Here is a 22,310-nt window from a genome sequence, read left to right as displayed (position 1 = left end):
CTACAAGGCTCCCACCATGGCCCAAGACCCACCTGACCCTGGGCCTGCTCTGCTGCCTTCCAGACAAGCCTACTTTCCTGCCGCTGACCCTGAGCTGAAGGAGCTATAGCCCTGAGCTGAGGCCCCACAGCCCTAAGTGCCAGTGATGAAGGCCCAGCAGGGCCCATATGACCGTTCAGAGGCCTTGGCTGGCTCAGGGCTGTGGTGTCGGCATCGCGAGGGCCACACAGGAGCGGCACCGCCTCCAGGCCTTGTGGCTGGTCACAGGTTCAGGCTAGATAGGTTTTATAGTAAGACACATTGTATGGACCTAAAGAAGTCATGGAGTTCTGTGACACAGGACCTGGACAAGCGGAGAGGATTAATAACCAGCCCTGCTTTGCATTTGTGACTTTGGAAATGGAAACCGGCTGAGTTATCACAGCGATGGACTGAGGGGGCGCCCGGCTCGGCCCCTTCAGAGGGCGGCGGCTTTACCTTGACCCAAATGGCTGTTTTAGGGTGATCAAGTTATCTCGTGTGTAATTAAAATTTACAGCGTTACTGTCTCAGACATTTAAAACAACAAAGGCCCAGGCGGACGCGGCGCTCACCCAGCGGGATGACCAGGAAGCGCATGTAGCCGAGCCAGTCGGGGGTCTTGTGGGACAGCTGCTCCACGAAGAGCCGCAGGATGGCACTGAGGTAATGCTGCGCTCCCGCCACAGCGATCTTCACAGGTGTCGGGGGCTGGGAATTGCAGTTGCAGCTGCGATCCAGAGGCAGGTGGGACGGGAGGGGACAGACGCCTCAGGGAGCCGTCCTCCATCCAAGGATGCCCGTGTGAGCCTGGGGGCCCCATGCCGCTGGCCGCTCATGCCACAGCCACCCTGGTGCTGCCCAGACCCAGGACGCCACATGCCCGAAACTGCCCAGGCTGAGGGCCACATAATCATGGCCTCGGCCCACGTTTCCCAGGATGAGCCAGGTGGTCACCCCTCCAGTGTGACCGGACACCCACCAGGCTGCTGCTCCCACCCGCCATGAGGGGAGGCCAGGCTCCAAGGAGCCTGTGGGTCAGGCCCCGTGGACACCAGCCACAGCCCAGCCCTGGAGTGAGGGGCAGAGGCTGGGGTGCAGCAACCCCGAGGGGTACTTGGACAGTGAGCACAGGGTGGAGCCCAACTCACTATCTCTGTATCCGCGAGACGATGGTGCTGAAGGCCGCCTGGACGTCTGCAGGAGAGCACGTGCACACCACAGGGAGCGTGTGCCTCTGCAGGACATCGGAGAGGAACTGGCGGAGGATGGGCAGCCGCTGACTTCGGCACGGCCTCCCAGACCACCCAGCACCCAACCCTCACACAAAGCTCTCAGGGGCTCCAGAGACCTCAGGCCTGGCCAGGCAAACCACAGCCACCAGCTCCAGCACCTGGGTGTGCCAGGGGTGGGGGGCGGGCACAGGAGCCCCCTCTCCTCTGTCCTACGCCCCAGCCCTCCATTCCGTGAGACCGCACCCCACCTGCCCCTGCCAGTCGGAGGTGTTGACGAGGATGATGTTTTCGGGAAGCTGGTCATCAGAGACGAGGATGTGGTTGAGCTGGTCATATACAGTCTTCCTCGGGATCTGGAGGCACAAGAGGCCTGTCCATACCCAGAAGAGCAGCACAGTGCCCGTCCCCACCGCCCCAGCCCTGGTGCCCACAGTGCCTCTGCTACCCCTGCAGCCACAGAGGCTCAGCAGCAGGAAGAGAGCTGGCCATCTTGGAGACCACCCCTGGGCCAAACTGGCCAAGCAATGAGGCTGCCCTGGGCCAGGGTGGGCAGCAGGAGAACTAGAACTTACCCTGGGGCCCACACGGCCTTCCTGACAAACCAACTCAGGACCCACCCACCCTGCCGTGTAGCAGGTGCCCTCCAAAGCCCCGAATGCTCTATGGCCTGGCACCCTTGGCTCCGTGCTTCTCTTTTCGCCCTGGCCTGGTTGGTGCCATGGTGACCACACGAGCCCTGCCTCCCACGCGGGCCACTCCCTCCACCCCACCTGCACCTGCACCTGTAGCTGGCTCCGGGAGTCAGGGCAGCGCTCGTTGTCCAGGCTGTTGGCCCGCTCATTCTGGGGTCGTGCTGGCTGCCGCTCCTTCAGGGATGTGCTCCGGCCCCGTCGGCCAGTCTGCTTCCCCTCGGACCTGTTGGGGACCAGGACAGGGTAAGTGGCTGTAGCAGCAACAGGGGCAGGGGCTGGGGCAGGCCTGCAGTGGCCTACACATCGTGTTGAGGACAGGGAAAGATGAGCACAGGGCCGACTGATGGCCGGGGGGCCACGGGCCTGAGAGAGGCCACCGGTCCTGGGAGGGCCACAGCAGCAGCTGAGTACAAGTGAGACTGTGACCTCGTGGGGACCCTATGCAGCTCTGCCTGTGAGGCTGTGAGACAAGCTGGGAGCCCTGGAGTCACCGTGAGGACTGGGCTCACCCTCCCTGCCCAGGCCAGGAGCTGGGCAGAGCCAGGGGCAGGACAGTGTAGGGCATGGAGGCTGCCAGGGTAACCGGCTCCAGAGCCTGGGCACAGGCCCCCAGGTGCTGCCACCAGGTAAATGCCAGTGCCCAGACTCCCTGCTTTGGAAAAAGTCCCAAATGTCACAGAAACATGAACTGAGACCCTGACAGAATCAAGCTGGTGGATGTATGTCTTTTGGCTGTGGCGGGGGCTGCTCAGGGGGCTGTGGGGTAGGGGGGCACCTGCAGGAGGGCAGACATGCCCAGCCCCAGCCCTTGAGCAGGTAGGGTAGAATCTGAGGCTGCAGGTTCCCTTCTCCTTTTTATGAAGAGGGACAGGGCTCGGAACCTGCTGTCTATGTCTGAGGGGGCCTATCAGGCTGGACTGACAGGAACCCCTCCTGACGGATGCCCCCAAAGGCCCCTCCCCGATGGCTGCATCGCCGGCCCACCCAACAGCATGCAGCCCCCGTCACCTGGTGGAGGGGATGACCAGGGACTCTGTCTTGGTGATCCTCCCGCTGGGTGGCAGCCTCTCTGTGAACACGTCCAGGGTGGAGGCCTCAGCCTCAGGGCTGTCCTCAGGCTGTCCAGGCTGTGCCCTTGGGCCTGGCGTTCCCTGCTGAGCAGACACAGCCTGGAGCCTCCCGTGGAAACCCAACCAGTGCTGGGCCCTCTCCAGCTGTGTGGCCTCTGGCTCGAGTGAGGGTTTAGGCTTCTCTAGGCTGTGGCTCCTACATGTGGACCTGGCCACGTGCTGCCCAGGGAACCTGGCTGAGCTCAGCTCCAACCATGGGGCTTCCATCCAGGCCATGAGGACAACCAGCACCCAACCTCCCAGGACCTGACCTGCCCTGGGCCCAGGACTCCCTAACTGAAAAGACCCCACGCAACGCGGCAGGAGGGAACCAGGCATCCCTGGGTGCCTGTGGGCAACAGCACAGCAACAGTGCAGCAGGGGCTGTGCAGTCATTCACCTGAGGGTAAGGTGAGTCCAGGTGCCCTGACCCTGAAGGTGGGGTGAGTCCAGGGCGCCCTGACCCTGAAGGTGGAGTGAGTCCGGGGCGCCCTGACCCTGAAGGTGGGGTGAGTCCGGGGCGCCCTGACCCTGAAGGTGGGGTGTGTCCGGGACACCCTGACCCTGAAGGCGGAGTGGATTTTGGGATACTCTGACCATCCGGTGGCCTGGCCACTCCTGAAGGCTGACCCCACCTCTGCACACCAGGTGTGACGTGAGACCTATGTGTGGGGCCCGCCCCTCCGGGTCAGACCCTTAAATGCAGTGTTGGCATGCCCGGTGTGCGGATGGGTGGGTGCGGCCCCAGCCTGCTTACAAGGGCCACCGTGTCAGAGACACTGTCGCTTGGCTGCCTGCCTCCCAGGGACCGTGTCTTCTCAGGTGCGTCAGCCTGTAGGGAGGATATGTGATCGGTTTTGCTCACTTGCAGGGGCCAAGGGGCAGAATCCTGGGCTGGGAATGCTGGGGCTGGGGTAGGCTTCCGGGCTGGGAATGCTGGGGCGCCTGACTCCTCGGCTGGGAATGCCAAGGCTCGGGGGACGCTGGATCCTGGGCAGTGGGTGCAAAGTGGCTCCAGGACAGTTGGACAGGGCCCTGGGCCCAGGTCATGCTGGGAGATTTGGGCCACGCCACAGCCGTCAGGCCACAGTCCACCCCACTCACCGGGCTCGGGGGCTCCTTGTGGCTGCGGGTGCTGTGGATACTCCCGATCTCTGTCTGTGAGCTCGAGTGCGACAGTCCTTCAAAGTATGGCCTGGCTCAGGGAACAGGGGTGGGGACATGTTAATTCCCAGAATCCTTCCTGCACTAAAGCACGGCTCTCCCACCACACCTGGAGAAAGAGACCGGAGAATCCAACAGCAGAGCAGAGCTGGGTCCAGAGAAGAGCCCGTGTCAGTGCACATCCGCTCACACGGGGCATGGGGAGGATGATTCTGGGGCTGGCAGTGCCTGGCCCCTTCCTGGCTCCTCCACGCACCCTGATATCAGCTGCAGGAAACAAACATCCCTGAAACTCAGCCTTAGCTCCAGGCAAGGAAGACCCTGTCTCTACAAAAAATATAAAAATTAGCTGGGTGTGGTGCACACACCATCGGCCCCAGCTACTCAGGAGGCTGAAGTGGGAGAATCGCTTGGGCACAGGCAGCTGAGGCTGCAGTGAGCTGTGACTGCACAGCTACACTCTAGCCTGGGTGATGGAGCAAGACCCAGTTTCAAAAACAAAACAAAACCAAAAACCAGACAGGACTTATGCAGTATCTGGTGCTCCATGCTGGGCAACAAAGCCACATGGAAACTGCTTGCTGCTGTGTGCGACCATCAACAGCATGGCCCCAAGAGCGCACGCCCCTCCCCAAACTATGAACGCAAGCTGGCCAGGGCTCTGCAGACAGGCCAACGCCACGGAGCTTAAGATGGGAGACGATCTGGGCTACATGGGTATCGCCTAAGGAATCACATGGGCCGTTAAAGGCAGAGGGCTTTCTCCAGCTGCAGGAAGGAGAGGTGAGGCCAGAAGGCCAGGGAGACCTGAAGTGTGAGGGGACTTGATCGGGCCTTGCTAGCTCCGAAGGTGGATGGGGGACCCTAGGCTAAAGTCTGAGGACAGCTGCCAGAGGCAAGAATGACCGTGGGGCACCAGGCGGCAGGGCAGCCAGACCCCAGTCCCGCAGCCGTACCGAGCCCAACTCCACCAACCATGCCAGGCTGCCGCGTGACCTCAGACGCCCAATCAGGGCAGCGGCCGATACCTCCACCCGAGCTCAGCAAGACCCTGGCAAAAAATGAAGCCACAGCCTCGGGATGGCGACTCCAGAACAGGAGGAACAGAGGCTGTTTTTAATGGCCACATCCGCGGTCACTTGTTATGGTGGCTGCTGGTGACTAAAGCGGCAGCAGGTGGGGCTGGGCCCACCGGGCAATGTCAGGCGAGATGGGAGGCTGCTCCATGCTGCAGGGCTAAGCAGGGCCTCGCCTCCAACACACAGCAAGGCTGCCCCGCCTGTGTCTACTTCTTCATGCTGCTCAGGTTAAAGAAGCATAAATAATGTCCCAAGCTTCTCATCTCCAACTGGGGTCTCTGGCTCCTCAGCAGCTGCCCAGATGCTGGCACATGCCTTCTGCCTGGCATGCTTGCCTCCTCGCCGAGACCCATGTGCAGGGATGCTCCGAATCTCCCTCCTGCTCAGGCCGGGCCCCAGCCAGGCCCCTCCTCCCACCCACCACAGACACCTGCCGCCCAGCTCCACCTGGCTCTGCCTCCTCCTCCTCAGGGAGGAGCAGCCAGCATGGGGGCCCCACACCCCACCTGAGTGGGCAGAAGTCCTCTACAGTTCCCAGGGTATCCAACGACTGATCCCCTACAACAGGTGGCACGCCATGCCCAGCCGGCACCCTGGGGGCCCCCAAGTCCTCCCCAGCCCAGAGCTTGCAGCCCCTGGCCTGGCCTGTGACAGGAGAGCTGTCTGGCTCAGTGCAGCCATGACCTAGGCCTGCCAGGCAGCTGCACACCCCTCCTGCAGGCCCACCCTACTGGTCTGGCCATCAGAGCCTTCCCAGGCTTCGAAGCAGCTGGCCCTGCCCATCACGCCCCCCGGGCTGGACATGGGTCTGCCAGAGTGGCTGCAGAATGGCTGCAGCATCTGAAATGGCTGTCCCCACCCCACCCCGCCCCACCCCTTGGGGCTCACCGCAGCTTTGGCTTGGGGGTGCTGAGGACACTGTCATCATCCTCCATGTCGGGGCCACTGTCGCTGGGGTGCTCCATGTCCAGTGTGTCATACAGGAGGTCGAGGTCCTCCTCCGCCTCGGGGATGTGCTCCGCAGGGTCCTGCTCTGAGTCCAGGACCTGCCGGGGTGCCAAGCGAGCATGAGGGCCAGGTGGGCCATGCTGCCCCCTTGGGGGTGCCCAAGACCCCAGTGTCTACAGGAGCAATAGGAGGTGGGTGCTCGGCCACCAAACCCCTCTGCTCAGCACAGCTGTAGTCCAGCTTCTGTCTTAGGGCTCAGGGTGAGCACCGAGGACCCCGCGTCCCCAGGCACTGGGTATGTGTAGCATTCCTCCACCTCGCCTGGGCTGGTCCGGTCATCCAGGCCATCAGGATGCACGGAGGGCCTGAGTGCAGGGAGGTGAGCTCTGACGGGGTGGGCCACTGTGCAGCCAGCACCACAACCAAGATACAGCGTGTTCCCCACACCCAGGGGCCTCCCCTCTGCCCTCCCCTAGTGTGTCCCCTGCCTCTTTCCCACACTACGGATATCACTGTCCCTGGATGTCCTGCCCCTTCCCGAGTGCTACCTAAGAGGAGTCACGTGGCTGGCAGCTCTGGGGTGGGCTTCATTCACCCAGTGTGGCACACTTCATGTTCCTCTGCATCCCCACCTAAATCTCACCTTGAATTGTAATCCCTACAAGCCCCATGTTCCAAGGGTGGGACAGGTGGAGGTAACTGGATCATGGTGGGGGGGGTTTCTTCCACGCTGCTCTCAGGATAAGAGTGATCTGATGCTTGTATAAGAGTCTGGCATTTCCCCTTCTGGAACGCACTCTGACTTGCTGCCCCGTGAAGTGAAGAAGGTGCCTGCTTCACCTTCTGCCATGATTGGAAGCTTCCTGAGGCCTCCCAGCTGTGCTGAACTGTGAGTCAACTAAACCTTTCCTTCATAAACCTCCTCTGATGATTCTGCAGCGCGCCACACCACCGAGTCGATGGACCCCAGTCTAACAGATCACCAGCTGATGGCTGTTTGGCCATCACAGACAACACTGCTGTGAACATCTGCGTGGGTCCGTGCATCTGTGTTCACCTCCCCGAAGTCAACACTGAAGAACAGGGTGCTGGATGTCTGGCAGCTGCTTCCTGAGGTTGCCCTGCCATCTTACATTCCCCCAGCACTGTGCGGGTTCCAGCTGTGACACCTCAACCTGTTGCATTCCATTTGTTCCAGCCATCCTAGTGGGGATCAAGTGGTGTCTCATTGTGGTTTAGTTTACATTTCCCTAATGATCAGTGATAATGATTATGTACTTACTGTCTACTTGTATGTCTTCTTTGAAGAAATCTCTTCAGAAAGATCCTTGCCCATTTTTTAATTGGACAATTCACTGTTGTTTTCTTTTGAGAAAGGATCTTGCTTTGCTGCCCAGGTTAGAGTGCAGTAGCACAATCATAGTTCACTGCAGCCTTGACCTCCTGGGCTCAAGTGATCCTCCCATGTCAGCCTCCCAAAGTGCTGGGATTACAGGTGTGAGCCACCTCACCTGGTTCTCTGACAAGTCATAATCACTTTATTAAAATAGTTGGCTCAAGCATCTTCAATGGTGATGTCAACCACAGCTAGCAGCTCAATTCTAACAGAGGAATTGGTCTTACAATCCCAGAAGGACCAGGCAGGTCAACGAGCCACCTGTGGATTCTCATCTGGAAGTGATCCCTGTCTGAGAACCCTCACCACAAAGCAGTTTTAGTAATTCCCAAAGTCTTGGCAGGGATCAGAACTGGTCCTTTCGCTTTGAGATTCTTTTCCTCCATGCCTCTTATAAGCCAGCACACACCTCCAGGGATTATACTGCAGCTGGTCAGGGTAATTCTAATTCAAGGAATCACCCACCGGCTTCAGGGTGTCCTTTAAAAGCCATGGCCACGAGGCGGCCTCCTGGTCAACTTTTCAGCCCAAGTGAACCGCAGTGAGTCAGGGCAGGAGTGGGGGCCCCCAGCTCCGTGGAACCTGAGACTGTATCATTCTCAAAGCAATGGACAATTCAGCTTTTAACTGGGTTGTATTTTTATTTTTCAGTTATAAGCATTCTTTATGTGTTCTGGATTCAAGCCCCTCAGCATATATATGATTTGCAAGAAACATTCTTCTGTCCTACTATTTTGCTTTCTTGATGGCACTGTTTGGAGCACAAACGTGTAACATGTTGCTGCAATGCAGAAAAACTTACCTTCTGTCACTCCTGCTTTTGGTGTCATAGCTAAGAAACTGCTGCCTAATCCAAGGTCGTAAGATTGGTCCATTTTCTTCTAAAAGTTTTATAATCCTAGCTCACATCTGGAGATCTTTGATCCATTTAAAGTTTTTGTTCTATTTTTTTGAGATGGAATCTCGCTCTGTTGCCCAGGCTGGAGTGCAATGGTGTGATCTCGGCTCACTGCAAACTCTGCCTCCCGGGTCCAAGTGATTCTCCCACCTCAGTCTCCTGGGTAGCTGTGACTATAGGCACCCACCACCACGCCTGGCTATTTTTTTTGTATTTTTAGTAGAGATGGGGTTTCACCATGTTGGCCAGGCTGGTCTCAAAACTCCTGACCTCAAGTGATCTGCCCTCCTTGGCCACCCAAAGTTCTGGGATTACAGGCATGAGCCACTGCACTCAGCCAATCCACTTCAAGTTAATTATTGAATATGGTGTGAGGCAGGGGTCCAAATTTTTTTTTGCTTTTTTCGTTTTTTATTTTAAGACAGGGTCTCACTCTGGTTGCTCAGGCTGGAGTACAATGGTGTGATCTCAGCTCACTGCAGCTTTCACCTCACGGGCTCAGCTGATTCTCCCACATCAGCCTTCTGAGTTGGAATTACAGGGACATACCACCATGCCCAGCCAATTTTTTGTATTTTTAGTAGAGATAGGGTTTCACTATGTGGACTCATGCAATCTGCCTGCCTCAGCCTCCCAGAGTACCGAGATCACAGGTGTGAGCCACCACAGCTGGCTGAAATTCCCTCTTTGCATGTGGATATCCAGTGGTCTCAGCACCCTTTTGTGAAGCCTGTTCTTCCCCTGTGGCTATCCTGACATCCTTGGTGTCTGTCCGTCACTTGCTCACAAATGGAAGGGTTCACTTCTGGACAATGGCCTCTCTCCATGCCGCCCCTGGGCCAGCCCCACGCAGTCTGGAGTACTACTGTGGTTTTGCAGTAGGTTTTGAAATTCAGAAGTGTAAATCTTCATTCTTCAAGACTATTCTGTCTCCTCTGCGCCCCTTGCATTCGCATATAAATTTTGGCTGGTCAATTTCTACAAAAACACAGCTGGTAATCTGATAGGCATTGTGTTGAATCTGTACATCAATTTAGGGAGTACTGCCACCTTAACAAGACCAAGTTTTCCAATCTGTGAACATATGACATCTTTCCACTTCTTTGTATCTTCTTTCTTTAAAAAATGGTTCACAGTTTCACTGTATGAGTCTTACTCATTTTATTTTATTTTATTTTTATTTATTTATTTTTTGAGACGGAGTTTCGATCTTGTTACCCAGGCTGGAGTGCAATGGCGCGATCTCGGCTCACCGCAACCTCTGCCTCCTGGGTTCAAGCAATTCTCGTGCCTCAGCCTCCTGAGTAGCTGGGATTACAGGCACGTGCCACCATGCCCAGCTAATTTTTTGTATCTTTAGTAAAGACAGGGTTTCACCATGTTGACCAGGATGGTCTCGATCTCTTGACCTCGTGATCCACCCGCCTCAGCCTCCCAAAGTGCTGGGATTACAGGCTTGAGCCACCGCGCCCGGCAAGTCTTACTCATTTTAAAAATCAGGTTGCTTTTCTTACTGGGTCTTGAGAGTTTTTAATATATTTATCGGATACAAATCTTTACCAGGCATGTGATTTGCAATTATTTTCTGTCAACTTGTCTTTTCATTCTTTTAACAGTTTCTTTTAGAAAGCAAATTTCTGCTTTTTTGTGTTAAAATATAAAAAACACGGTATTCACAATTGGTTCTGTTTTGTTCAGTGGCATTAGTGCATTCACACTCTTGCAGCTATCACCACTGCCCAACTCGAGAACTGTTTTCAGCTTCCCAAATAGCAACTCTGCCTCCATGGAAGGCTAACTCCCCGCCCTCCTCCCCTGGTACCCTCTGTTCGCTCTCCTTTCTGCCTCTATGAATTTGCCAGGTCTGGGGCCCTCATCTACATGGCTGTATGCAGTATTTGTCCTTTGTGTCTGGGGGCTTATTTCACAGTTATTATTTTTCATAAAGTCCAATGTACCAAGTTTTTATGTACATGTTTTTTGAGTTGTAACAAATCTTTGCTTAATTCAAGTTCACAGGCCGGGCGTGGTGGCTCACGCCTGTAATCCTAGCACTTTGGGAGGCTGAGGTGGGTGGATCACCTGAGGCCAGGAGTTCAAGACCAGCCTGGCCATCGTGGTGAAACCCCATCTTTATTTAAAAAAAAAAAAAAAAAAATTCAAGCTCACAAATATTTTTCCCGTGTGTTTTTCTGGAACTTTACAGGATTTAAGTTTATGTGTTTTAAGGGTTAAAATCTATACAGTTTACGTTTTAGGCTTCTACACTGAGGAAAACGATCCAGTCAAGCTGAATTCTGCACATGGTGTCTACTGTCAAGCCTCAGTTTTTCTGTGAAAAGATATTTTCTCCGATAAACTTGGCACCCTTGTTGAAAATCAACTGACTATCCAGGTATGCCACCTTTTACAGGGAAAAATACAGAAAGTAGCCCTTAGCGGAAGCTTTCATTGTGACCTGAAGCTGAGGGCTGCAGGGAACAGACTTTACTCCGGTTCATCCTCACAGGACGGGTCCCGAGGAGAGCCCTGCTTTCCTCCTCACCAGACACACCATGTGGCACCTGGGAACAGGGCAGCCTGGATGTGGGTACTCTGGGATCAGCCTGGGGGCTGTGAATGTTTTTGCCCCCAAAATTCCTGAGCTGAAACCTGACCACCAAGGTGCTAGAATTAGGAGGTGGGGTCTTTGGTGGGTAGTCGGGGGTTTGAGAGCTCTGCCCTGCGGAATGGGCTCAGGCCCTGGCAAGGGAGGCTTAGGGAACTTGTCAGCCCCCCCACCACACAGGGACACAGAAGGTGCCTCTCTGGGAGGTGGCCTCAGACACCAGCTCTAGACACAGAAGGTGCGTCTCTGGGAGGCAGCCTCTGACACCAGCTCTAGACACAGAAGGTGCCTCTCTGGGGGGCGGCCTCTGACACCAGCTCTAGACACAGAAGGTGCGTCTCTGGGGGGCGGCCTCAGACACCAGCTCTAGACACAGAAGGTGTGTCTCTGGGGGGCGGCCTCAGACACCAGCTCTAGACACAGAAGGTGTGTCTCTGGGAGGCGGCCTCTGACACCAGCTCTACTGGCACCTTCATCTTGTACTTGGGGCCTCCAGAGCTGTGAGCGATACATTCTGGTTGTTTATACATTTCCCGGACAAAGGTATTTTGTTATAGCGGCATGAACAATCTCAGAGAGCTGTAACCCAGGCAGGTGACCTCCCCTCAGTGTACCTCTCCTGCCCCTGAGGGTTGCTGAGGAGTCCTGGGCAGGGAACCGAGACACAGGTTCAGAGCTGCGGTGGGGATGGTCTGGTCTTTGCAGGAAAGGGAGTGATGGGTGGAAATAAGAGACCCCATCGCTCCGTTAAAGCAGTGTTGACCTGTGTGAATTTTACTGTGCAATTATTCCTGTGAAAACGATGTCCTCTTCCGGAACAGTGTCTGCGGCACTGGCCCGTCGTTTCACGATTTGGGTTGTGAATCTCAGAACCATCATCTGTGTAAGTGAAATGCATTCTGGGACTCAGCTTAGTTGCTCAGGTGAGTGCAGAACCCCATGGTCAAGACTCAACCAACAGCAGCCACCCCTGAACCCACAGGCGCTCAGCAGGGCTCAAGGGAGCCCTGGGCCAGGGAGCCGACTTCGCTAAGTGCCACCTTCAGCTGGACTTGGGTACGTTCCAATCCAAGATGCAAACCAAGACACAGGGGCCTGATGACCACCCCAGTGGCGGGGCTATCCTTCCCCTGCAGCCAGGTGGTGATGCTACAGTGTTCGCAGAAACACTGCCTGCCCGCGGGCCACAAGCACCTGCTTCAGCACATGCACCTGGAGCCGCCTGAGCATCCCGCATCCCTAGAGTGAGGACACGGTGCCATCTACAGGCAGCGTGCTGTTAGGACGGTGGGTGACAACACTGCTCCAGGGCCGAAACGTTTAAACGCCCTCTCCACTGTGGGTCCTGAACCCAGGCACCATTTTCTTCTGACATTAAAGAAACAACAAAAGCGGGGTGCAGTGGCTAACGCCTATAATCCTCGCACTTTGGGAGGCTGAGGCAGGTGGATGATGGCTTGAGGTCAGGAGCTCAAGACCAGCCTGGCCAACATGATGAAACCCCGTTGAACCTGGGAGGTAGAGGTTGAAGTGAGCCGAGGTTGGGTGTTTTGTTTGTTTGTTTGTTTGTTTGTTTTGAGACAGGGTCTCGCTCTGTTGTCCAGTCTGAAGTGCTGTGGCTTGATCTCGGCTCACTGCAGCCTTGACCTACCAGGTTCCCTCCCAAGTAGCTGGGACTACAGGTGTACGCCACCACCCACAGCTAATTTTTGTATTTTATTGTAGAGATGGGGTTTCGCTATGTTGCCCAGGCTGGTCTCAAACTCCTGGGCTCAAGTGATCTGCCCTCCTTGGCCTCCCAAAGTACTGGGATTACAGGCATGAGCCACTAGGCCCAGCTGTGTTTTTTTGTTTGTTTGTTTGTTTGTTTTCTTCAGTATACAAATTTTGCAAGTTCACTGTAGAAAATTCAGAGATTAGAGAAAAGCTACAAGATGAATATGAGAAACCCATGGAATGTCAACAGCTGGGGGCTGTCAGGCAGGAAGGGTCCATGGAAACTCTACTTTTTGCTCAATTTTGCTATAAACCTAAAACTGCTCTAAAAAACAAAGTCTATTTATAAAAAAACAATCACACAAACTAATGGTTACAGCCGCCTGAAGATGACTTCCCAACTTCCAGTGTGTTCACAACGTGTACTTCGGCAGAGACCCAGCGAGTGACCTGGAGCAGGCTCCAGAGGCCTCCTCCCAACCAGGCTGCTGTGGGCGGGGGCTGCGAGCAGAGCGCACTCACCTCGTCGGACACCTTGAACCTCCGAAGCAGTGCCACCACCTTCTGCTTGAAGTTTTGTTGCTGCAAGATAAGCAACGCAGAGTCAGACCCACAGACCTGAGCTGGAGCCACTTCCTCAGGCCACAGGAAGGCCACAGGAAGGCCGCAGGGAGGCCACCCGGGCCTGCAGTGGGAGGCAGGAAGGCCTCAGCACCAGCAGTGGATTTGCACGTGGCTCCCAGAAGCGTCCCAACAGACCTGAGGTCTGACAGTTCCAGACCTGGCCAAGGGGGTCCTGGGGAGGTGTGTACGGACTCCATGATTCTTCCAGAAGCCTCCGCAGCCCTTCGCAGGCTCGCGGGGCCCTTCCCTCGGCATCCCCCCGAGGAGAGGCCCTGGCCAACTCCAGAAGGCAGGTGCCGGGCACCCATGTGGGGTGGGCAGGTGGGCGAGCCTGGGGTGGCACATGCTCGAAGGGGAGCCCTGTGGGCGCCTCGTGCCACCCTGGGCTACAGAGCCTCAGCTCCAGCCACTGGGCGAGTGGGAGCCTTATCCACCCTCTCAGGGGCCAATCCTACAAAGGCAGCCTACGCCCTCCCTCCCTACAGCAGGTGGGTCCAGGGGGGCCCTGGAGTGCAGGCTCAAACTGGTGCTCTGCCCAGCAGGGGGCTGCCCAGTGGGGGACTGCTCTCCAGGCCAGAAAGACACAGCTTCGCCACTTCGGGAGCAGCTCCCCCATCCCCAGCACTGTCTGCCCACGGCCCCCCTTGAACACTGCCAGAGGAGTCGGTGGTAGACAGTGGCTGGGTTGTGCCACGTCCCTTGTTAGCACCAGGCACAGGGTTCCCAGCTGCCTGTGCTGGCCTCCCAGCGCTGTGCACTCTCTAAGGGACTCCAGGCACCAGGGGCTGGACCCTCTGTGCCAGTGCTGGGTATGGCCTCTGAGAAAAGAGCTGCCCAAGCTTTCCTCAGGGAAAAAATGCCCAACAGCCTCACCAAGCTCCTGGGGACTGTGGTGCCAGGTAGGCCAGATCCCAAACAAAAACAGGGGAACCAGCACACTCAGGTGTACGTGGGTGCCTGACGGGCCAGAGGGGAGGATAGCATCCCTGGGGCTCCACACATGGAGTGAGCCTGGCAGCCAGGCAGCCTCTCGGCCTCGTTCAGCGCCCCGATCCTGGTGGCGACATGAGGCTGGAGCCAGGAGATGTGGCAAGGTGTGGGAGACAGCGGCACCCCGCAGGGGACTAGCAGCCAGGGGGTCCGCCACAGGACATGCTGCTATGACCCGGGGTAAGATTTCACTTCCCACACCCACACCCCCACCATGCCCACATCCCCACCACGCCCAGGCTCCCGGGGTCCTCCCCGCCCCCGCCCTCCCCAACATTCATAAAGCTAGTCTCCACCCACCCTGGTCATGGACGTCGTTCTTACAATCGATCTCCGCTGCTTCTTAGGCTTCCCCACATCAAAGTCATCCTCATCCAAGTCCTGCAGAGACACACACAGTGGCTGAGGCCGTGGAGGCCTGCATGGCGCCAGGAGGTCCCTGCCAGCCTCAGTGTGGGCGGTGGGAGGGGCCCATCACTGAGAACCAACCTGCGTCCCAAGGCCCTCAGAGCCACCTGCGTATAAACTCCAGCCCCTGGGGTCGGAAGATGAGAGGTGGGCGGCCAACCCGGGGCCGGGCTTGTGGCTCGCCCACCCCTGCCCACCTCACAAGACCCTGGTGACAGCTGGTGAGGACCCCACAGACCCCAGGACACCCGATGTGAGCTGGGAGAGGGCGAGGAGCCCCGGCGCCAGGTCACCTGCCCCTGCACGGCGTCGTCGCTGGCCTCCTGCTCGGAGGAGAAGCTCTCGTACTCCTCCTCCGAGTAGTTATCTGTGGAATGGGCAGACAGAAAGGAGAGTGCTGTGAGATGCCATCTGTGAAACCAGGTGGTGACCACCCCCAGGCTTCCTTGGACAGAGTCGGGGCAGCGAGGAGGTGAATCCGCGCAAGACAGAGAGGCTCTGGACACCCCCTCCTTTGGCCAGGCTGCACATTCTGCTGCCCAATGTGCTGTGGCCAGCAACGGCCTCCCCACAGCCGGGGCAGGAGTGGAGCCGCACTCACCCGTGGACTTGGCCTTGGGGCCGGCCTGCATAGCGCTGTCCTCGTGGTCGATGGGCTGGCTGGACAGGGAGGCGATCCAGATCTCGGCCGCCTTGACGGGGGCCTCCTTGATGCTGCTGCAGAGGCTCAGCACCTGGCCGCCCTCTGATGGGTGCTGCATCACCTGCAGGCCAGGGCAACGGTTCTAGAAAGCTCCATGACGGGAAGGAGCTCCGGTGCCCTGGTGAGTGGGCTAGGGTTTCTGAAGGGCTCTCAGTGACAGCAAGGGGGGCCCTCAGCAGGGGAGCCACAGGGCAGGGGGCATCCGGTGGACAGGAAACGTGGCCACTGGGGAGCGGGGGATGGATCTGAGAATAGGACACAGGAGCCAGGTGACAGACAGCAGGGACACGTGGGAGCTCTCACGAACGGGCCACGAGGAGAGGGCACCGGGCTATGCTGGGGAGCCAGTGCCAGGTGTGGCCATGAGCGACTGAGATGGACAGAGGGGAGTGTCCACAGCGCTCCTGGGCCCAGGCATGCCTGCTGTCCATGCAAAGCTGCCCAGGCAGATCCTACCTGTCCACCCACCCAAGACCTCAGCAGCAGCAAACCAGTGTGTGTGACGATCACCCAACAGGAGCCAATGTCCAGGGACTGGCGTCTGGGGGGGACCAAGGAGGCCGCCCAACTCACAGGAGCCGATGCCAGAGACCATGTTCAGAAAGGCTGAGCCCTTGCTGGGCATCCCAATAAAATAAGCTCAGTGGGGAGGGGCTGCGGGGCCGGGCTCCTGGAGGAACTGGGTGGGGCTTAGGCCCCACTCCACCTGCTCACACCCACCTCCATGGGGTCAGAGAGGTCCGGGCCCTTTTTCTCCCAAGAAAACCCTGCTCACTTCCCTCCTTCAGGCAGGAAGGCAGAAAAGAACGGGGCCTCTTTTGCCGGGATCCTTGCCGACGGCTGGGGTGGGGGTTGCTGAGTAGCCCCCGCTCCCCTCAGCCTGTTAGTCGAAACTTTGTGCGAGCACTGCTTTCATTTCCACAGGCCCTGGAAGCCCCAGGCCCCCAGGCTCCGGGCTGCGCATTCCTTTCCTCCTGGCGGTGCTCCTTGGGGCATGTGTCCTCCTGGCAAGGGGCCGGCCACCCCTGAGCTGGGCACTCCCCTGGGGTAATACCAGCCAGCAGGTCACTGTCCTGGACTGTGGCCATTCCCACTTCTGCCCCTGCTGACCCTGAGACCATCCTCCCAGGTTAGTCCAGCAGATGCTCTGTGGATGTTCAGCGACCCACAGCAAAGGGCCGGAGCTGCCTCACCAAGGAGGGTGGCCCGAGGGCCCAGCTCCCTCCGCCCCTGACCCTGACAGGCTCCTCTCAATTCCCTTTTCAAATAGATTTTAGTGACATGGAAAACTGAGGCTGGGCACAACGGCTTACACCTGTAATCCTAACACTTTGGAAGGTAGAGGCAGGTAGATAGCTTGAGCTCAGGAGTTTGAGACAAGCCTGGGCAATATGGTGAAACCCTGTCTCTACAAAAAATATAAAAAGTTATCCAGGCATGGTGGCGTGCGCCTGTAGTCCCAGCTACTTGGAGACTGTGGTGGGAGGACTGCTTGGCCCCAAGGGTTGAGATCGCAGCACTGCACTCCAGCCTGGGTGACAAAGTGAGACCGGTCTCAAAAAGAAAAAAAAGAAAATTGATCAGGATGTCACACTTGTTTTTGTTGTTATTTTTGTTTGTTTGTTTGAACACAGAGTCTCGCTCTGTTACCAGGATGGAGTGCAGTGGCACAATCTCGGATTACTGCAACATCCACTTCCTGGCTTTAAGCGATTCTCCCACCTCAGCCTCCCAAGTAGCAGGGATTACAGGTGCATGCCACCACACCTGGCTAATTTTTTGTATTTTTAGTAAAGACAGGGTTTCACTGTGTTAGCCAGGATGGTCTCGAACTCCTGACCTTGTGATCTGCCCATCTTGGCCTCCCACAGTGGTGGGATTACAGGTGTAAGCCACCATGCCCGGCCAGGATGTCAAACTTAATTGTATAAATAGTATAATAAAAATTTTGCAAAAACAAATAGTCACGCACCATGTAATGAGAGATAGCTTCTGAGACACGCATGGTGAGACCACATTGTCTTGCAAACATCACAGCATACAAGCCGCGGGGAAGGTGGTGCCACCCACTGCACGCGAAGGCTGCGGGCCTCGCTCTACGGTGCCTTCTTTATGCACTTTGCTTTGGCTCTTTACAGTGAAGGCTTTTGGCAGCCCTGCATCAAGCGAGTCTGCCGGTGCCATTCTCCCGAGAGCAAGAGCTCACTGTGTCTCTGCGTCACATTTCAGTTACTCTCCCAATATTTCACACTTCTTCACAGTTACATTATCTGTACGGTGATCTGCGGGCAGTGAGCAGCGACGTGACTGCCGCAGTTGCTCTGGGTCACCACGCACAGCAGCCACGAGACATGGAACTTGATCGACAGATGTGTGCGTTCTGACCGCTCAGCCCGCCATTCCCTGTGTCTCTGGCTCTCCTCGGGCCTCTCTATTCCGAGACACAACAATATCGAAATTAGGCCAATTGATAACTCTACGACGATCCCAGTGTTCAAGTGAAAGGAAGGGTTGCACATCTCTTTCAATGAAAACCTAGAAATGACTGAGCTTAGTGAGGAAGCCATGTCCAAGCCAAGACTGGGTGAAAGCAAGGCCTCTTGAACTAAATCGCCACGCAGCGAATGCCAAGAGAAAGTTCCAGAAGGAAAGGAAAAGTGCTGCTCCAGTGAACACATGAGTGAGAATCGGCAAAGCAGTGTGGATATGGTGAGAGAGTGACTGGCTGGGAGGGAAGATCAAACCAGACACAACCCTCCCCTCAGCCAAAGCCTCATCCAGAGCAAGGCCCTGACTCCCTTCACTTGGGTGAAGGCTGAGAGAGGTGAGAAGGCTGCAGAAGAAGGCCGGGGCTAACAGAAGGTGGTTCACGGGCTTTCAGTAAAGTAGACCATCTCCATAACACAGAAATGCGAAGGGAAGCAGCAAGCGTGGACGGAGAATCCGCGGCGAGTTCTCTGGAAGATCCAGCTCAGATCGCCGACAAAGGTGGCCACGCTGAACGCCAGCCTTTCCACACAGAAGCAGCAGCCTTCCATTGGAAGAAGAGGCCAGCGAGGACTTTCATAGCTACAGGGGAGAAGTCAGTGCCTGGCTCCAGCGCTTCAAAGGACAGGCTGCCTCTCTTGTTAGGAGTGAAGGCAGCTGGTGACTTGAAGTTGAAGCCAGTGCTCATTTACCTTTCTCCAAATCCTAGGGCCCTTAAGAATCACGCAACATCAACTGCCTGTGTTCCAAAAATGGAACAATAAAGCCTGGATGACAGCATGTCTGCTTACAGCACGACTGGATGAATATTTTTGTGGGTAACCCCTCACATTGGCACTGAGGAATGAGAGCTAAGCAGAACCCTGGCACAGTTAGGACTTGAGGAATATCTCACTTTATAGTGTTACTACTCAGCTATTTCCTTTTATATAATCCTTTACATAATCATATATTAGTTTATAGAAATAGGGCTTGAAGAATCCCTTTATATAATCCTCTCTATATAATCATATAATAGTTGATAGTATGAGCACCTAAAGAATATTTCCCTACATATATACCTATAATTATATCTTAGTTCATAGTCAGAGGAATGCCTAGAGTGGACACAGTACAGAGCATGAATTAAGGGATAAGCAGCTTATAATCGGAGGAATGTCTGGAGCAGACATAGTTCAGAGGATGAATTAAGGGATAAACAGCTATACATATATAAGCATAACCTGCTTATAGTCGGAGGAATGTCTGGAGCAGACACAGTACAGAGCATGATTTAAGGGAAAACAGTTACACCAGGACAAGAATCCATGGCCCAGGCGGCAGCGTTCAGTGTCGTAAAGATACCCGCTGTATGGCAGGCTTGGGGCGAGAGCTACTCCTCCTGATAAAGGAGTTGTAAGACCTTGCTCCAGTTCTTGTGGAAGGCTGCCCTCAGAACGGCAATCCACCTTGGTGACTGTGAACTTTGTCAGCTCTTGCTAATGTGCTGCTTGAAAAGCATCTTCCCATAGAACCCATTGGAAGCTGCCAGAAGGTGACGGTAACCCTGACAGCTCTGTCACCGCTATGTGACTTAAAGCATCCTCCCATAAATCTTCCTAGAAGTAGTTTGCCCACAGATAGAAGTACTGCACACTGCACCCTCTTCACTGCACACGGCCCACCTCCATGCCTTGGTGACCTAATGGGGGCGGACCCCTTACTGCACGCAGCCCTTGCCTTCATGGGAACAGGCCCCTTGCTGCGCACTGTCCACCTCCTGGCCTAGGTGACCTAATGGAGGTGGACCCTATGTTTTATTGCTCACAACCCTATCATCCTTAAAGATGATTTCACTCACTGCCCTGCCCCCCACCCTGTACACAATAAATACTCATGCTTCTGGACATTCGGGGACTCACCTGACTCTGCTTATAGGTGGCGTGGCCCCCCGAGCCCAGCTGCATTTTCCTTGTACTTCTGTGTCCTGTCTCTTTATTTCTCGGATCCTGTGCCTCAGCACAGCATAAAGCTCACCCCACGACCCTGTGGGGCCCTCAGCCCTACACCAAGCAGGCCCTGAGGATGTGGCTGGTCACTCCTGATGCTCTCAGCCAGAACTCCTGGTCAACCTGCAGACCCAAGCCACCCCACACCAGCATCCAGCTCATGGCACAAATAGGGTCCAGCCCCTATTCTGGGTCACCCTGGAGTAAGGGCTGGAGAGGCTGGGCTCTGGGTCTCAGCTCACTGGGAACAAGCGCCCAGTGGGGGCAGAGCTAGGGTGTGGCAGAGGCCCAGGCTGCTCCCAGCCCCTTCCACCCCCTGCGTATGCACTCATTTGAAAGGAGGTAACCCCTGTGTCCCCACAGCCGTCACCTCCTGCTCGCCCCGCAGCCCGGAGGTCCTGGGCAGGTACCCCCAGTATCCGTTCCCACCACACTCCCAGCTGTGGCCTCCAGCTCCACCTAGCGGCCTGCACCATCCGGCATTGTGCACTCCGGGACCCTTTCCTCCAGCTGAGCACTCCTCTCAAATGCACAGCACAGCCACCCGACACCCTACTCTCACAACAGTCCCTATGGTGACATCCATGCCCGCACCCCCGCCTCAGGTGTGCAGCCTTGGAGCCAGCGAGCCCCCACGGCACAGCTGCCTGAGCCACCCGGTGAGAGCCCCTGCCCCTCCACCTGCCCGTCTGTGCCCTCAGACAGTCTGTGCCCGTCTGTCCTGCCCCTGCAATCTCCCGTGCTCACTCTCAGCACACTGCAGCGCCCACAGGTGGGGACCCCAAAGGTGGCAGGACACAGTGAGCATGTGAACAACCCGGTGCTCAGAGACACAGGCGAGGGCTCAGCAAGGTTCTGGGACCAGGTGCCTGTGGAAGGTGGAGGGACACCCTGAGGGCCTGGAGGAGCCAGTGGAGGGAAGAGCCAGGGGCAGGCAGAGACCTCGGCTTTGGAAGCCAACGGTGCAGGGGGAGGGACTAAGTCAAGGGGCGGGGCCTTTCTTCCAAGAGCCAAGAACAGAGGCTGGGTTTTCAGGCAGCAGGCAATGTGGCTGCTGTACCCTGGGGGAAGGTCGCTCCAACTTCTCCCTGGGATCAGCAGGGGAGAGCCCACGGCTGGGAGGGCAGGCAAGGGAGAGGCCTGGGAGCAGAGGCCAGTGTCCAGGGCAAGGGTGCCAAACACCAGCGCTGACGGGCGGGAGGAGCGGCTGCGTGCTGAGGTGCAGGCAGGGCTGGCAGCCCAGGAGCCTGGAGGAGAGGTGTGGGCGGAGTGGGGGGGTGGGGCAGGAGCTCACAGGGACTGGCAGAATCAGCAGGACATTGCCTGCACCGCTGATGGGAAATGAGCCCATGCCCCTGACAGTGCCCAGACCCCTCTGCTCCACAGGAAGCCTGTGGTGGCTCCCAGGTGGCTCTCATGGCCCCATTGCTGAGCCACCTGTTCACCTGTCCTCGGCCTGCAGGAGGGAGGCTGGGATGACAGGCAGCTCCAGGCCACCAGAGGAGTCCTGGGGCCCTGGGAAATGCGGCCTGGAGGCCTGGTCCACCCGTGCTGCCCACAGTATGCCGAAGAAACCTGGAAAACTGCAAGGCTTGTGAGGCCCTGTGGTGGCACGGAGAGGCGAGGCCTCGGGACCACACTGCTGCTTTCTGTACCGTCCATGCTCCCATCTCCCTGGGCAGCGGGGAGGGGCTGAGCCCAGAGCAGTGCTTGGCACTTGTCCTGGGTGGGTAGGTGGGGGTGTGTGAGGATCCGGGGGACCTAGGGCTGGACCAGGGAGACAGGAGGCCCGAAGGCTCCAGAGGGGTGTCAGGGAACCTGCTACAGGTGGGCACCTCCAATGTCCTGGCCCTGCACCCCAGGAACGAGGGGACTCAGCAGGACAAAGAGGGGCTGGGGGGCTCTGGCAGCTCCAGCTCCCCATGAGGGGTTGCCCTGGCTGACCTTCCCCGGCCCCAGGCAGGCAGCGACATGGCCTCACATGCCCCAAGCACCACTCATGCCCGCAACCCCTACCCGAGCACAACCCCACACCAGGGAAAGTTCCGAAGCGAGAGAAACAGTCGGGGCCCTGGACTGCCCATTCTCCCAGAGCCAATCTTGCAGCCCCCAAGGCTTCGTGAGAAAGTCCAAGGCCTCCGCCTAGAGTGTCTTCTCCTGTGCCCCCATGCCCACACGGCTTCCTCGGAGTGCTGGGTCCTCTGGGACAGGGGGGCTGCTGCTGGGCTGTTTCTTTTCCTTTTGAGG

At 56.9% G+C, this 22,310-nt stretch overlaps 1 protein-coding gene across 6 annotated transcripts in view; it reads right to left on the bottom strand.

Annotated features, from left to right (window-relative positions):
• The window catches only part of PACS2 (phosphofurin acidic cluster sorting protein 2), an 83,767-nt gene that overhangs the window by 14,607 nt on the left and 46,850 nt on the right, over positions 1-22,310 (bottom strand). For 2 of the 6 annotated variants that reach the window (XM_074394390.1, XM_074394393.1), the window contains exons 5-16: positions 15,487-15,649; positions 15,179-15,252; positions 14,778-14,858; positions 13,386-13,445; positions 6,186-6,343; positions 4,159-4,249; positions 3,812-3,886; positions 2,954-3,099; positions 2,024-2,168; positions 1,502-1,606; positions 1,170-1,276; positions 594-748 (exon numbers count right to left, since the gene is read on the bottom strand). In XM_074394390.1, the coding sequence (XP_074250491.1) occupies positions 594-748; positions 1,170-1,276; positions 1,502-1,606; positions 2,024-2,168; positions 2,954-3,099; positions 3,812-3,886; positions 4,159-4,249; positions 6,186-6,343; positions 13,386-13,445; positions 14,778-14,858; positions 15,179-15,252; positions 15,487-15,649 (1,360 nt within the window). The remainder of the gene's footprint in view (positions 1-593; positions 749-1,169; positions 1,277-1,501; positions 1,607-2,023; positions 2,169-2,953; positions 3,100-3,811; positions 3,887-4,158; positions 4,250-6,185; positions 6,344-13,385; positions 13,446-14,777; positions 14,859-15,178; positions 15,253-15,486; positions 15,650-22,310) is intronic. The other 4 variants (XM_074394391.1, XM_074394392.1, XM_039462781.2 and 1 more) reach the window with 4 other exon arrangements.

Source organism: Saimiri boliviensis, chromosome 2 (assembly GCF_048565385.1).
Source record: "Saimiri boliviensis isolate mSaiBol1 chromosome 2, mSaiBol1.pri, whole genome shotgun sequence".
In the NCBI taxonomy this organism is placed as follows: Eukaryota; Metazoa; Chordata; class Mammalia; order Primates; family Cebidae; genus Saimiri; species Saimiri boliviensis.
The sequence above is the reverse complement of the archived record's forward strand: the minus strand, read 5'-3'. Positions and strand labels throughout refer to the sequence as shown.